The sequence below is a fragment of the Ambystoma mexicanum genome, chromosome 2q (genome assembly GCF_040938575.1).
Source record: "Ambystoma mexicanum isolate Mex_15411 chromosome 2q, UKY_AmexF1_1, whole genome shotgun sequence".
Taxonomy (NCBI): domain Eukaryota; kingdom Metazoa; phylum Chordata; class Amphibia; order Caudata; family Ambystomatidae; genus Ambystoma; species Ambystoma mexicanum.
This window is the reverse complement of record NC_090924.1, coordinates 1,230,642,051-1,230,656,463: the sequence shown is the minus strand read 5'-3', so window position 1 is coordinate 1,230,656,463 and position 14,413 is coordinate 1,230,642,051. Positions and strand designations below refer to the sequence as shown.

General features: G+C 43.5%; 1 protein-coding gene across 1 annotated transcript in view; it reads left to right on the top strand.

Moving 5' to 3' along the window:
* The window catches only part of LOC138570059 (wnt inhibitory factor 1-like), a 97,343-nt gene that overhangs the window by 18,557 nt on the left and 64,373 nt on the right, over positions 1 to 14,413 (top strand). Inside the window, exons 3-4 of the mRNA XM_069648625.1 lie at positions 10,924 to 11,028; positions 14,273 to 14,368. Coding sequence (XP_069504726.1) covers positions 10,924 to 11,028; positions 14,273 to 14,368 — 201 coding nt within the window. The remainder of the gene's footprint in view (positions 1 to 10,923; positions 11,029 to 14,272; positions 14,369 to 14,413) is intronic.

Genomic DNA, 14,413 nt, shown 5'->3' with positions numbered 1-14,413 from the left:
GTTTGCCTAACAAGCACCTATAGTGTGGGCTCCAGATATCACCCAGGACTCATGTGCATACCCATAACGCCCTGTTGCTTGGATTGGACACACCCACATTCTGCAGAAGTATTGGGGTATTCCTGCCAATAGATACCGCATTAACAAATGTGATGCACACACAGACCCATCCCTACTCACAGGTGTATTAAACTTAATAGTAACAACTGCACATTCTTGCAAAACCACTGAAATATAAGCCAAATTATGTCATGTTGCAGTGTTTTGATTCATTCCCTTTAGTGTATGGTTACATTACACATCACCTTGCAGAATTGTCACACTCAAGGAAAAATACATACTGAAAAGAACATCATGCTGGAGCTGGCACACACAAGCAACCACTAACATTGTCAGGCATGGCATACCCTTCCATGAGGATTCCTATGATAATACTCCTTTATATGATTATTATAACACGCTTAATACCGAAGAGGTACTAAGGGCAGACCCGGGATTGGATCCTGTGTTGCTCTGTGTTGTCTTGCTTCCAAAAGCAGCGTGCTTCCCCTGAGCTATCCTCCCGGAACCTATAAGATGCACTTAACCAATGAAAGACAAACTGCTCCTCAGCAGCCTTATTTTTATATTATCTACCCACACTAACAGTGGAAGCCATAGACATAAAATGCAAGTTGTAAATAGCAAACAATTACAAGGATCATACATAATAATACCTAAACAAATGTAATGCAGCACACATATTGTTAAGAACATTAATGTGCCAAGAAGCATGAACACAGCACACACTCTTAAAAGTCACATGCGACCACTCTCTCCCCAAGTTGAACACTTACACTAGCTTTAACAAAATAGTCCATAAATATGCAGAACTTTCACCATGATCCACTCTTTCAGCATCTTGTAGCAAGATTGATACTAGCCGGGACTATACGGCAGTAAGAGTTCTGGCAGAGAGCTAAATCTTTCTCCAGACAGTCCTAAAAAGACATACATTGCCAGCTGGAGGCGTTTTCCTCCAGATCTGTGCTCTTGTGAAAGTTTGTCATTGAGTCGATATTCATTTTAAGTAGTCTGTTTAAATAGGGGGTCCTTTTCAAATGTCTTAAGTAAAATTAAGTGTGTGCATGGTTGTGTATTTGCTATTCTTGAAAATGTGTGAAATGTTAATTCTAGGAATAAAACAATACCTAAGGTTCATGAAGTAACATTGAACCGAGTTGTGCATAACACTAGAATGATGAGCGTTGTACTGCCACAAAGCGCGAGCATTCTGACTGTGAGGTCCACCTTTGGGGGAGATTGAGGGGTATCTTTAGGTCTTCAAAAAATGCAGCGTTACATGCACACTTCTTTGATCCTGGGTTCAAACATGAACATCCTTTTGGTAAAACAACCTAAACAAACAAACATGTGTATGTGTCTGATTCCCGAGGGCAGCCAGGCATGTTATTTTTGTCCTCTCATTTTCAGTTTCTTTATGCTAACATATTTATGAAGGCAAGCTTATCCATATTTGGCCTGATCACCACAATTAAACATTACTTTTGACTGTTCGCCTGCTTTCTATTTTTCACAGTAACCGGATCAAGGCAATGTTGCATTTGAAGACAATTCTTGTGCAACAATTCTATGTGTAATGTAAATGAAGAATTTACACCTGCAAAACTGTGAAATGTATAGCAGAATGGGTCACAAAGGTATAAACTGCCTTGTGTGCAAGTGTTCCCAAAAGGTTCTTTATGCCTTCACACACATCATACTGACTTCCCCATCCAAAGAAAGAGACTGAGAATTTTTCAGTTCCCTTCCTTCTGGCACATCTGCTGAACATGAACGTCCCATGTTCTGAAGTGGTTTGAGTCTTACCTTCTAACTGCTCGTATTCTGCCTTTTGGGCTGGCCAAGTCTTTTCTTACTTCCCGCTTCTCTATGGCATTCCACAGGATTCTGTTCTCTGCTCCCTCCTTTTCTCCCTCTACCCCATTCCTCTCTCTGCCCTCATCAGCTCTTTCAATCTACCTTGTCATTTTTAGGCTGATGAGACACACATTTTCCTTTCTTTTTCTACCTTCACACCATCTCTTCATGCTAATGTTCCCTCTCTTCTGTCGTCAGTCAAAACCTGGATGGCCTCTCACTTTCTCCATGTTTACCAGTCAAAAATGGAGGTTCTTTACTCTCGCTCTGCCTCCCTCTCTCATTGATTGCCTCCTTCTGATCTAATTTTCCCACCTTTTATTCTTCCCTTCTCTTCTTCCCCCTGAAAGCTTGGAGTTATCTTGGACCCTTCTCATTCCTTTTCCTTCATATCTCTAACACTGCCCATTCTCACCTCTACAATCTCTGCCGCGCCCATCCTTTCCTCTCTTTTCAGGCTATGAAACTGTTGATATACTCACTCATCCTTTCTCAGTTCATCTATTGCTCAAATCCTCACTTGGTCTTCCTGCCTCTCATCTAACTCCGTTCCCCTCTGTATGTTTTCACTACCCCCTCATTTCTCCATTACTCCCTTACTTACGCCTGCCTCCCTTCTCTCTTTTGACCTTCACCATCATTCTCACTTTCTTTAATTTGTCTATACAGCCCGGCAGGGTCTCATCCCCACTTATCTTTTCTCTCTTGTGTCTTTTTATACTCCTACTTGTCTTCATTCCCAATCTCCCTTTCTTCTCTGTCCCTAAACCTCCAGGTGCCTCTTCACGCTTTTGCTCCTTTTCGCTCCTTGCCCTTAAGCAATGGAATGCCCTACCCTTACCCATCTGTGCTTCACCATCTTTTCATATCTTTCACACTCGGCTAAGAAAACGCCTTCTGTCATCTCTCTCTCCGTCTTAAATTCTGATGTATTACAGTTTCATCTTTGTTCATAAATATTTTGTACCTTATTGAATATATTATCTGTTCTCAAGCGCTTTTGCGAAAGCGCTCTACAAATTTCATTCATACAAATAAATGTAATGGTTGGCATGCAAACTCCTCCTGCCAAACCCTGCAAATGTTTATAACTCCAAATCACATTCCATCCTCAAAAAGGCACTGAACTGAAGTGTGTAATAATGAACGAAACACAATTATAATTGCCAAAGCCAATAGATCTGGCTTTGTATAAGTCCATAAGTTTTGTGGTGCATAAAAGCATGTATGGGTGGAGAGTCAAATCAGCTGAAAGAAGCAGCCACTGTTCTCAGGGCAGGAGTGTGGGAGCCCCTCTACTGAGAACAAACATGGTGTACATAAACTGTTGTATGGAATAATTCCCACTCAGGAGGGTCTACAAACACGTTTTAGCTCACTGCACCTTTCACAGAGGAGAAATACTCATTTGCATATCAGTCTGGTCCCACCCACAATGTCAGTCCAGCACCGACATGCAAGGCATTCTCCTCTGAACAAGAGTACCATCAGCAACCCCAGACGCGTGTTTTGGCCTAGTCCGGCCTCATCATTGAGGTGAAGCTGAGCATCTCTAAGACATAGTGAGCAAGGGGGTCCATGTCTGGATTACCCTTGGTTATTTAGGGTGAAACCCCAAGTTTAAAATAGATAACAGCAGTGTGGGAGCCCCTCTACTGAGAATAAACTGTTCTGTGCAATTTCTTCCACTCAGAAGGGTCTACAACCACATCGTAGCTCACTGCACCCTTCACAAATGAAGCATATCCATTTGCATATCAGTCTGGTCCCACCAACAAGAGCAGTCCAGCACCCCATCTAAATCAAAGAGCAGGACATGTTCCCTCAGAGAGGCCATGGGTCTCTCTGGAATCGTGTTTCCATGCTGTGGCAGAGTGCACACACAAGGGGTGAAGCCAGATCCAGTGGGAATGGCCAGAGAAACAGGTCAAGAGTGAGAGGTTACTAAGGTGCCAGAGATCTAGAAAGGGGCAGTGAGAGGGAAGACCAACCCACAGAGGGGCAGGGTAAATGTCTGGAGGTAGGATTATGGTCCGTCATGTATTGGATTGTAACCAACCAAAAGAGAGCAGATCACACTTGGTAGTTTTTAAGTGCAGATTGACTGTGTTGAATACTTTGTTATTGGTCCCGTAGGGGTGGCGCCTGGTGTAGCTGTGGGCACATGTGATACAGCTTAGTTGCGGTTCACCAATCACCATGCAGGTATCTCAGTGAGCCCTCATAATTTAGTGGTCCTGCTCCTCTCCAAAATATGAAAAAAACAAGAACCAGGGAAACATGAAATAGAAATGGAAACAGGTTGTGAGCAGAAGAAAACCTGTGTCTGTGGTACTGCACCTCTCAAATGACCTTTAACTTAAAGATGTCCTCACAACTTATTTTATTGGAGCGGTGCAGTACCATTGACAACATACAGATGTCATAACAACAATTCACACTGAAGTGCGGTACCGCTGACAAGATACAGATGTCCTCATGAGAAAACTCTTATGAGGACATCTGTGTTGTCAGTGGTAATGCGCCTTCCAAACAAATAATCGCTTCTTTGATAACAGTATCCAGAAAGGGATGTCTAGATGTAGGGCAGCAGGGCCAGGAAAGTAGCCCAAATAAATATCAAGTCCCTTTGGCTGCAAAAAGAAAGCACTACACCATCCCAGCTTTGAAAGTGACTCAGTCATATGACACGGAAGGGAACATCTGATTGGAGAAAATCCACTATTGGATTACAACGTGTAATGGAGTAGGAATTAACATTAAAGGTGTTGGCTGATTATGCCACAGTATTTCCAGTTGTCATGCCAACGACCTCTTGCAGTAGATCTGAGCAGACTACTCGATTTATGGCCTGCCCCAGGGACTAGGCACCATGGCAGGCATCTGAGGGTGTGCTGCAAGTATGGTGGTGCTTCATTTTACAGTTCAGGAAGAGGAAAAACTGCATATACCACTTTACACCAGCACAACGAGAATATGTTTGATAGGTAAGACAACTGGAAACCAAGGGATGGAGATTCTCTCTAAAAGATTCTGAAACACGGGCCATTGTGATATTATTATGTGCTCACAGACTATAGCAACCGAGTGCTATTATTAAGCTACCCTCACATGGAATTTCCTCAGTTTTAGCAAAGGGATGGCATGCTATTCCAGTAGCGAATTAGACCAAATACATCCCACAATACACGTTTATCCCGGCTTGCAGTGTGCACTATCTCAGTAATGAAATACTACACTCACTGAGGAGTTGAAGCTCAACCATGCTTCTGGTATTCTATTTCAGAAGGTCATCGCCCGTGAAACAGGCAGACAACATTTCATTCTCTTGCGGTGGATACAATGAGTTTCATTGCGCTGGGTTCTTCTACCAGTAAATTAGCACTTCAGGGACATTTAGTGTAAGTGTGCTCCATGCAAATGCTATGTATGTTGCCTGAGAATCCCAAATCCTCACTGCGTAACCTTAAGGTTGTATATTCCAAGCTGAAAGAATCTCCTGGGCATGAGCACCTGCTGTGGAGATCAGCATGAGACCAGCAGGTCACAAGTCCCAATCAAGGGAGACAGCTGAGTGAGCTGGTGGTGTTGCTCTAAATACGTGTATTTAACTTGAAGGTCATAGGCCTAAATGGTAGCAATTGCAAGCATGGCTTTGCCGGCCTTCTGGGAAGCTGTGTGAACAACTTTATGATGGGCAAGGGCAGTGGGCAGTGTCATTGCCTGGGCCTACTGAACTTTAAAAAGAACGCAAGGACAGGTTGTAAACAACATTCATGCTCACAGTCAGTCTGCAAACAAATCAAATGTACAAAATACATTCCCTCCACCCTCATCCACGTAAACTTCTATTCAAAATCACTGAAAACTTCTCGTACCAGGGGCTCCGTTATCTCAAAACACATGTGTATGGACAAGTGCTTAAATGAGCAAACAGCAGGGAGAGGTGCTTACTCTTGAAATTTAAGCAACAACCTGTTTGAATCCGGAGTGGGGCAGCTTTGCCAAAATGTGTTGCAAACAAAGGATTTTGAAGCCCATCACAAAAATGGCAAGGCAACTAGCTAGTTTGATTTCGAAAAAGCCCAGGGAATCAGTGCCTCTGTTAAATACAATGCAACAAATTAATGACCGTTGGGGCCTCTGATAAATACAGTATAGCACAGCAATACTCCGTCTTCCCCAGCCAAGCATGGTGGGCTCACAAAATATGCAACAAAAGCAAAAGACATAAAAGAGGGACATAGTGGAGGCTGGTGAATGTTTTAAATGATGGGCGTATATAGTTCTCATAAATGTGCCGGAGCAAAAACTCATAATGAGGGAGCCCCAACAAACCAAGGCAGGCTCGGGGGAGGGCGTTCCCCCTGAGAACATTCTTTGAATACATCTCTGGGAAAACTTGAATATACATCCAGAGAGTTTGCATTCGGTTTTGTTGGGTAACTGCAATTTAAAAATGCAAAAGATTCAAGTCACTGACAATGCACAGGAGCATTTCCCAATGCATTTTCATTCATGATGCCTTTGCCTACAACATATGCTTTATAAAAACACGTTCACGCCGGCTGTGTCCATATATTTCCATGCTGGCTGCACCAATATATGCCAGTATTCCTATAGAAGGACATGGTCCGGTTTGAATTGTGCATAGCACTAGTAATTATAACATAAGAATACATGTCAACTCTGGTTCTGCCAATATTTGGCAGTATCCCCACATAAGACATACTCATGTTGTCTTTGCATGTAGAAATGCCATGACACAATATGTAAACATGTCCAAATTGGCTGCACATTGTAGGGGCTAGTCTACATGCAATAACAGTGATTGTGGTTGCTTTACCCTTGATGCCAAATATCAAATGCCATGCACAGTAAGAAAAAGCTAGACTGGCTGCACCAAAAATCCAGTCCAGCAATGTAATAACACTTATCATGCTTACTTCATCATAAATGCTGCAACTAAAATACCATGCCACAGTAAGGAATAGCTAGACTGGTGGAACAAAAATGCTAGTCTAACCACACAATACATTCTGCATACATTTATTTTTAATGAACAGAATCTTCTACTGGGCATCTCTTATAGATGCACAGCAAAAAATGTTGTTGTCAAACCCCACTCCCTCTGTCATGGGATTTAGTGTCTAATGAGCAAGAGAGACTCCAATAGGTTTATTTGATTTGTAGTTAAAAGAATGTAGACAGATTAATGATGTTTCCTAATGTTTTATTTAAAACTCTGAAGGATCTGTTTCTGTGCTATGATTCATCTAACCATTCATCTTATTGAAGGTAGTGAGGTGCTAAGCAGATCAGCATGCCACATATACATGCATTTTAGTTGTTGCCAAAATCAGCTTCACGACCCAGCACAAAACACACATTCACACACACACACATTCACACAACATTAACGTGCTCATTCACACTCAACATTCACTCTCGCATTCACCCGTGCACACATAAATCATACACTCATTCACACAAACACGTGTGCAAAATCAGTGCATAGAAATTTTCACAGTACAAAATGACTTCCATGTATCGGGCCCTTAGACCTGGCATGTTGGAGGACCATGCTCTGTCTACATCATGATGATCTTTGTACATGTGTCCTAAACTTTTGCCTTTCGTTACATTAGATGACTTTCTAGGGACTTGGCATTCATCACAGAGACGCAGATAAAACCCACAATTCTGGATTCGGGTGTTAAGATTTTTATTTCTGTGTTTTGTTTCTTTATTTATTTAAAATGCGCGCCAGACCCGAGGGTATTAGGGCGCAGAAGGTACAAGAAGTCTTTCAGCTTGGGTTACAAAGGGCAAATATATACAGGTTATGAGAATACATAATATAGTGGATGCAAGGTGGGTACATAGATGCATCTACTGCAAGAAGACATTGTACAAGCAGGAACATAATTAGACATAAGCATACAAGTCATGAAATATACAAGATAGTAGGTACTTAGTGAGTATACAGATACAAGTAATACAGGGAGAGCTCTGATGCAAGCATGAGCATAAATTAGAGGCGGTCAAGATCTATTTACAGACAGGAAGGGTAAAGATAGACTGTTTGCTTTTGTGCAAAGGGTTGGCATACATGATTTGGCCATAGTGTGGAAATGGAAATATGCACATACATATATGGAGAGGGAATCACACATGAACACTTCAGCACAGATTGGGCGTTATTTACCTTGCAGTAATTTGGTACCAAGAGCTATTGTGAGGGACCAGGAACGTCACACACTTTCTTAGCGTGGGATGGACATATGACAGCGAAAAAGGGAAACAAAACAACAGGACACAGATTTACAGAAATATTAGTGTAATGTTTGCTTACAGTAGGCCTAGTATTCCAATGGGTAAGCAATACAGTTGGTGATGAACATCCACCTACCTTTGCAGCGGGAGAATTTGGAAATATGTTCACTTTGGACAGACACCCTGTCTTCCTATTGGTGTTGGAATCCCTCTTCAGAGTTAAGGTGCTTTCTGGGCTGGAAAGTGTGTTCTGCTGAACAGGACCACTTTCCACATGCACTGTATGTATAAAGGGTGGTGTCGGTGGTTACACCTGAGCGCACTTCAAGCACAAAGAGCTTGTCATATAATCACAGCCATCTGAATAGTGGCTACAGGTATGCCTCTGCAATGAATAGTCCAAACACACATTAGGGGCCAGATTACAGAAACGTTGCACTGGTGCAAGTGCGAAGTTGCACAGTTTTAGGACTAGGGCAAACTTTGCCTAAAATACTAGGAAATATTAGAAAACCATTGCACCATGACAATTGCTCTTTGGTCTGGTGTAAGCACCGGGCAGGAATTCCCCTGTTGCAAAAAAGATACATTTTCATTGCATTTTTGCAGCAGGGCATAGTATGCCCTAGTGCTAATTCCATTCTGTGTTAGCACTATAACAGACTTTCCCTGGTGCAAAAACACAGTGAAATGTATCTGTTTTGCACTAGGGAATCATGTATGCTTATAACATGCCAAACTGCACTAGTCATGGTGCGATAGCGCTCTAATACTTCCAAGTGTTTTTATTAATGGGGAAACCTTTGCCCTAGTGCTAATACCATGCAAACCTTGCAATTGTACTGAAGCACAGCTTCTGTAATCTGGCCCCAGAAGTTTAATTGTGAACTGGTTGGTAAGGATGACATTAGTTCAGCAATGTGGTTTCTAAAGAAGCCACTAGAAACTATTACAGGGTGCCGGAGTTCATGAGGGGTAGGAGGAAATGGCGTTCTTCTTTGTAGTGCTGTTTGCATTATGCAAGAGGCAAGTGATGACCGAATGCTTTGACCAGGAGGCGTGTGCGACCAGGCCATCATTACAGATCACAATGATATGATATGAAATGGCATTTATAATGCACCTAGACACAAGTGTTTCAAGGCGCGACGAGGCAAGGGAGGGGGAACAAGGCGAAGACAGACAACGATCATACTAGGCCAGGTGTCATTCAGATCGTGCAAGTGCATGGGATGGGGGAAGAGGGAAAGTGCAGGGGTGAGGGGGAAAGGGACAGTGCAGTACATGGGAATAGAATAATAACAATATGTAAAAGTAACGGCCAGCAGAAGGCAAGTGCAGAGGTAAGTGTCAAATGCTGGTAGTGGGACTGAAGGGGTACAGAAACAGTCCACAAGTGCGGGGGATGCCAGGGAGGCAGTGCAGGTGTGTGTGAGTGGTGGGGGAGGGACCTGGGCCCGGGATCAGAGGGTGCCCAGGTAACCAGTGCAGATTCTGTTTCAGCCAGGAGGTCAGCAGGGGAGAGGAGGAGAAAAGGTAGAAGCAAAGAGAAAGGTTTTGAGTTGCTTCCGGAACCGGAGATAGTTCTCCTCAAGTTTCAGGGAGGCTGTTCCAGAGGGAAGCCCCAGCCGAAGAAAGAGATCTACCACCAACTCATTGCTTGAAGATGTGACTAACCCTGAGGGAGTTGGAGGCGGATTATCGAATAGCTCGAGAAGGAAGATAATTAGTAAGAGAGAGTTGAAGGTATTGAGGACCCAGGCCCCAGGAGGCCTTGTGGACAATGCAGAGGGTTTTGAACTTGATCCTCACAGCCACTGGGACCAGTGCCGAGATTTCAGTCCTGGAGAGATACAATCTCTGGGCTTGAGGCAAAGGACCAGTCTTGCAGTCCTGTTCTGGATGAGTTGCAGAGGGCGGAGAGTAGAGGAAGGCAGATTTAGAAAGAGGCTGTTGCAGTAGTCCAGCCTTGAGAGAACCAGAGCTCTGAAGACAGTAAGCTTCTGGGGGAAGGAGAAGAAACGTAGAATACCTCTGAGGAGGTGCAGCTGGTAGTGTGACAATAATGCAGGTATTATGGCAGTGCAAGCACCTTCTCTACGGGGTAGGATGTAAGGCACAGACACTTGGCAATCACCCGACTGTCCCTCTGTTACGTGGAATCACGTGAGTAAACCCACTGGGTCTGATAGATTTCCTTTGCTAAGTAAAATGAGGCACACGCGCTCTGAATTTATCACTTAGAACAATTACAACTCAAAGGGGACACAATTTGCCCACAGTTACATTGATATGCCTGGAGAGGCACTTTGAATTACAAGAATGTGCAATGGAAAATGCCAGGTAGCAGACGAAGTGATCACTTATTTTGTAAATCTTCTACTTTCCATTTTTTGAAACGAATGCAGAGGTTCAAGAGTCAACTAAAAGGGTTCGCATGTGATCCTATGTTTCTCTGTCTACTCGCACCATTGACGGACCATGACGAGCTAAGAATGTCAGAACGTATATATAAACGTGTTTCAAATGGTGCTGTTCCCTTTTTGCCACTAATACAGACGTCTTCCTCCCCATCTGGCCGCGCCGTTTCGCATATCAATCATGCCATGGCCTGTACTAATCTCCCCTGTTAACTTCCTCCAGCTGTAACAGCGCACGCTAATGACGCGATGACACGTACATGACACGAGTGTGCAGCGATGCTAAGCATGTGCCTCCATTTTACAGTGAGCTGCGAAGGAGGCTGTCAGAATGGCGGGGAATGCCTGTCTGTCAATGGCGTGGTGACGTGCATCTGCGCTTCCGGCTGGACTGGGGCGAGATGTCAAGACGGTAAGGAAGCCTGTTTACAGTTCATTTGCACCCGTGGGGAGGTACATGTTAGCCATGGCTGAGGGCGGTCCTCCTAAAAGCCCCGGAAGAAGGCGCTGGACTTCTACCACATGGGGAGACGCCATGTCCTTAAACAAACCAGTTGCTGGGTCATTTGCTTGTTATTCTTTGAAAAACAAGCTTCTTTACAATCGTCTAGAGTATAGCACTGCCATCAATCTAAATGTACCACAGCATACTCTAGTAATGACATGTATGCAACCTGGTACCACTAAGCAGAATGTATTCTCTCTGTATTAAAAGCTGACTGTGAATATAGATACATTTGCTATTTCATTGATTGACAATCCTATATCCATATTGTAAAAGAGCCGTTCTTTCACACAATGCAACATAGGCTTGAAAATAAAGGGATGCCATAACACAATGATCCATGTTGCCGTAAGCATTTCATCATTGCAGGCTGGAATTGCCATGTCCAGGAAGCAGCTGCCAAAGAGCCAAACACCAAATAACCCCTTCTTTGTTAATGTGGGTCTGGTTTCCATAAAACCGAAACCTGGGATAATCCATAGGATTTTAAAAAAAAAAGAATCCCATCCTGTACCTAAACCCTCTAGCTCCCTCAATCATTCCAATCCTTCCTCGTGAAGGAGTAAGGGCCTAAAAGAGCATCTTTCCTTGTAACGCAAAACATCTTCAAGCCGCAGCCCGGCAGCGAGTAGCTTGCATCCCCACAGATGGCCCATAGTCTGCAATTTGCCGTGGGCCATCATCGAGCAAGCTCTGCATGGTCCCCATGGAGTTTGTGGCTGCAGTTATGTTACAAATTCTTGTAAAGCGCGCAGTCGCCAGAGGCATCATGACGCATGGGAAAGTCAGGCCTGAGCAGTCTGAAAAAGATGAGTTTGTAGTGCGCCTTGAAACGAGAAGTGGTCTTCAGTAACACAGAGCGAGTGAGGGAGGGCGTTCCACAGATTAGCTGCTGCAATGGAAAAGGAGCTGCCGCCCATCCTGCTTAGTCGGTACCAGGGAAGCACCAAGAGAAAAGCAGCAGAGGAGCGCAGAGGGTGGTTAGGCATGCATCCTTGACATTTCTCTTATAAGTACTCTGCCCCCAATACATAAAAAGCCTGGTGGACTAAACAGTGCACTTCCCCACCCTAGTCCAATAAACTCACTTTTCTTTGTAGTACAGCTACATTTTTGAAGCACCGGCAAACTCATAATGAGGCCCATATGTTGCTTGCATTTTCCCATAACGTTTTCCAAAATGTTTGCCAATATTTTAGTCAATGACGTGTTTGATGCTTCCTTGAAAAAATGATGTTAGATTACAAATAAAATGTAAAGATTGCATTGATAAAAGGTGTTGTCATATGTTCCAGGTCATGCAAGTTTGCTTTGTCAGTGGCCAAATGTCTGATAGTTTCTTGACTGGGCATGTTGGGGAAGTAGTTCATCCTGCCTGCAAATCTGGCTCACAGTTCTTTGCCAAGCTTGTTCTCGAAAACTGAGTTACGTTTACCAAAGTCCAAGAGTTTCCTTGTTGACTCTTCCAGGTTGGTCTAAGAACTTGAACGTCAGTTCCCAATGCACATCCTTCAAGGGTTTAGTCTCCAAAAGTTTTCTTGAAACATGGTCTTTGGTTCCTTGGCTGCTGTCCTGAAGGGTTCAGTTTCCTCTTTACTGTGATTTGGAAGGTTCACTTCCATTCCACATTTTATTTTAGCTCGTTAATTTTCCTCTCAATGTCTTCTTCAGAGGTATCCATTCTCTCAAATTCAATTCCCACAATGCAGTGCCTATCACCTTAATTCACTCTCCACTTTGCCTCTTTCAAATGGGTAATGGGAACATGGATCTCACTTTCCACATATTAACATGTTTCTACTTGATTGGTTCCCCAGGCAACCTCTTTCTCTGAATTATTAGGAAATAGACACCCATTCCCACAAAGGAATTGTTTTCCACCTGGTTGATTTCCCACTTCCTTAGAGGTCTTCAGAATATGAAATTGAAATCCAACAGTATAACACTAGTCCACCTAGTTTGTTCTCCACTCAGCCATTTCCTCACAGGTAAGGGATTGCCATCTCAACTGCTCTTGCTCCCATTGCAAAATTATTCTCTCCTCACCACACAGTTTTAGCTCTTTGACATGGGGATATTTGTACTCTCATTTTTCTTTTAAAACCCTGGTGGGCACATCCTCAATTTCACAACCTGCTCATCCTGCCACCCTCCCGCACTGCATCAGGGCCACCCCTTGCACTGGGGTCTGTATCTGTATCAATACAGCCCCCCCTTTTTCTTCCTGCACTTATCAGACCTACCCTGTCTGCTGCCTTAAACCTAGCACTTGCAAATTGCTGGCTGCATTACCTGTTTGTTTCCTTTATTATTTATTGTTATTTATCTGTTTCTCTTCTGCTTCGCACTTTCCACCTCTCCCCCTTCCATGCAGTTTTCCCCTCCCCCTCTCCCATGCACTTGTGCGTTCTCAATGTCACTGTGCCTAGTAAGATCGCTGTTTTGTTCTCCCCTGTTCCCCTCCCTTGCCTTGTGACGCTCTGAAACACTTGTGTACGTGCGCGATAGAAATAAAATATCAATCAATAAAAAAAACTGCTTCCTGCTTCCACCTGTGAGATTAGCAAGATTTCAGCTTCTCTCACTCTGCCAATTTCAGGAGTTTTGTAAAGCATTGCATGTCTTGTTACTGTCAATTCAGAGTGCTGTATTTCACATTTCTATTTAATGTTCTTGTACAGTTGGAATGCAACTAGATTGACGATTCAGAAAAAGTTATCAGTTTTAGCTAAAAGTTACTCTTGTGGAGAGTGTACGTTATTGACTATGAAGCTGCTAGTAGTAGGACTGACTTAATCTGGACTGACTCTTCCCTTTCCAGAGGGAAGTCAGGAGTTGGTTAGAATTACTCATAGTAAAGTTTGAGGGAATATCAAAGTCTCGCTCAAGCAGATGTGAGAGATTGTTTGTGAGTCAGCCTCTGAGAGCACAAGAAAGCCCATGCGTGCAGAATTGCGTTCAGGTTCTTGGCTTGTAATAACTTTGTGAAGTGTATACAGGGCATGGATCTGGCATTAGATAACAGAGATCAATGCAAGGTTGTTTGAACCGGTGATTGAACCCTCTTCTTGCAACACTGTGTTTTCCTTCATATAATGTGTTGATATGGTAAAACGTTTGCAAAACACAACCGTATGTTCTTGTCTTTCAGCTCTTTGCCCTCAGGGATGTCGAAATGGTGGGGTCTGTGTAGCTCCTGGTGTCTGCAGCTGTCCAGCCGGGTGGGTCGGTGGAGCCTGTCATTTAGGTAAAATCCAGCCACTTCCAGCTATGGAACGTCATGATATGATTA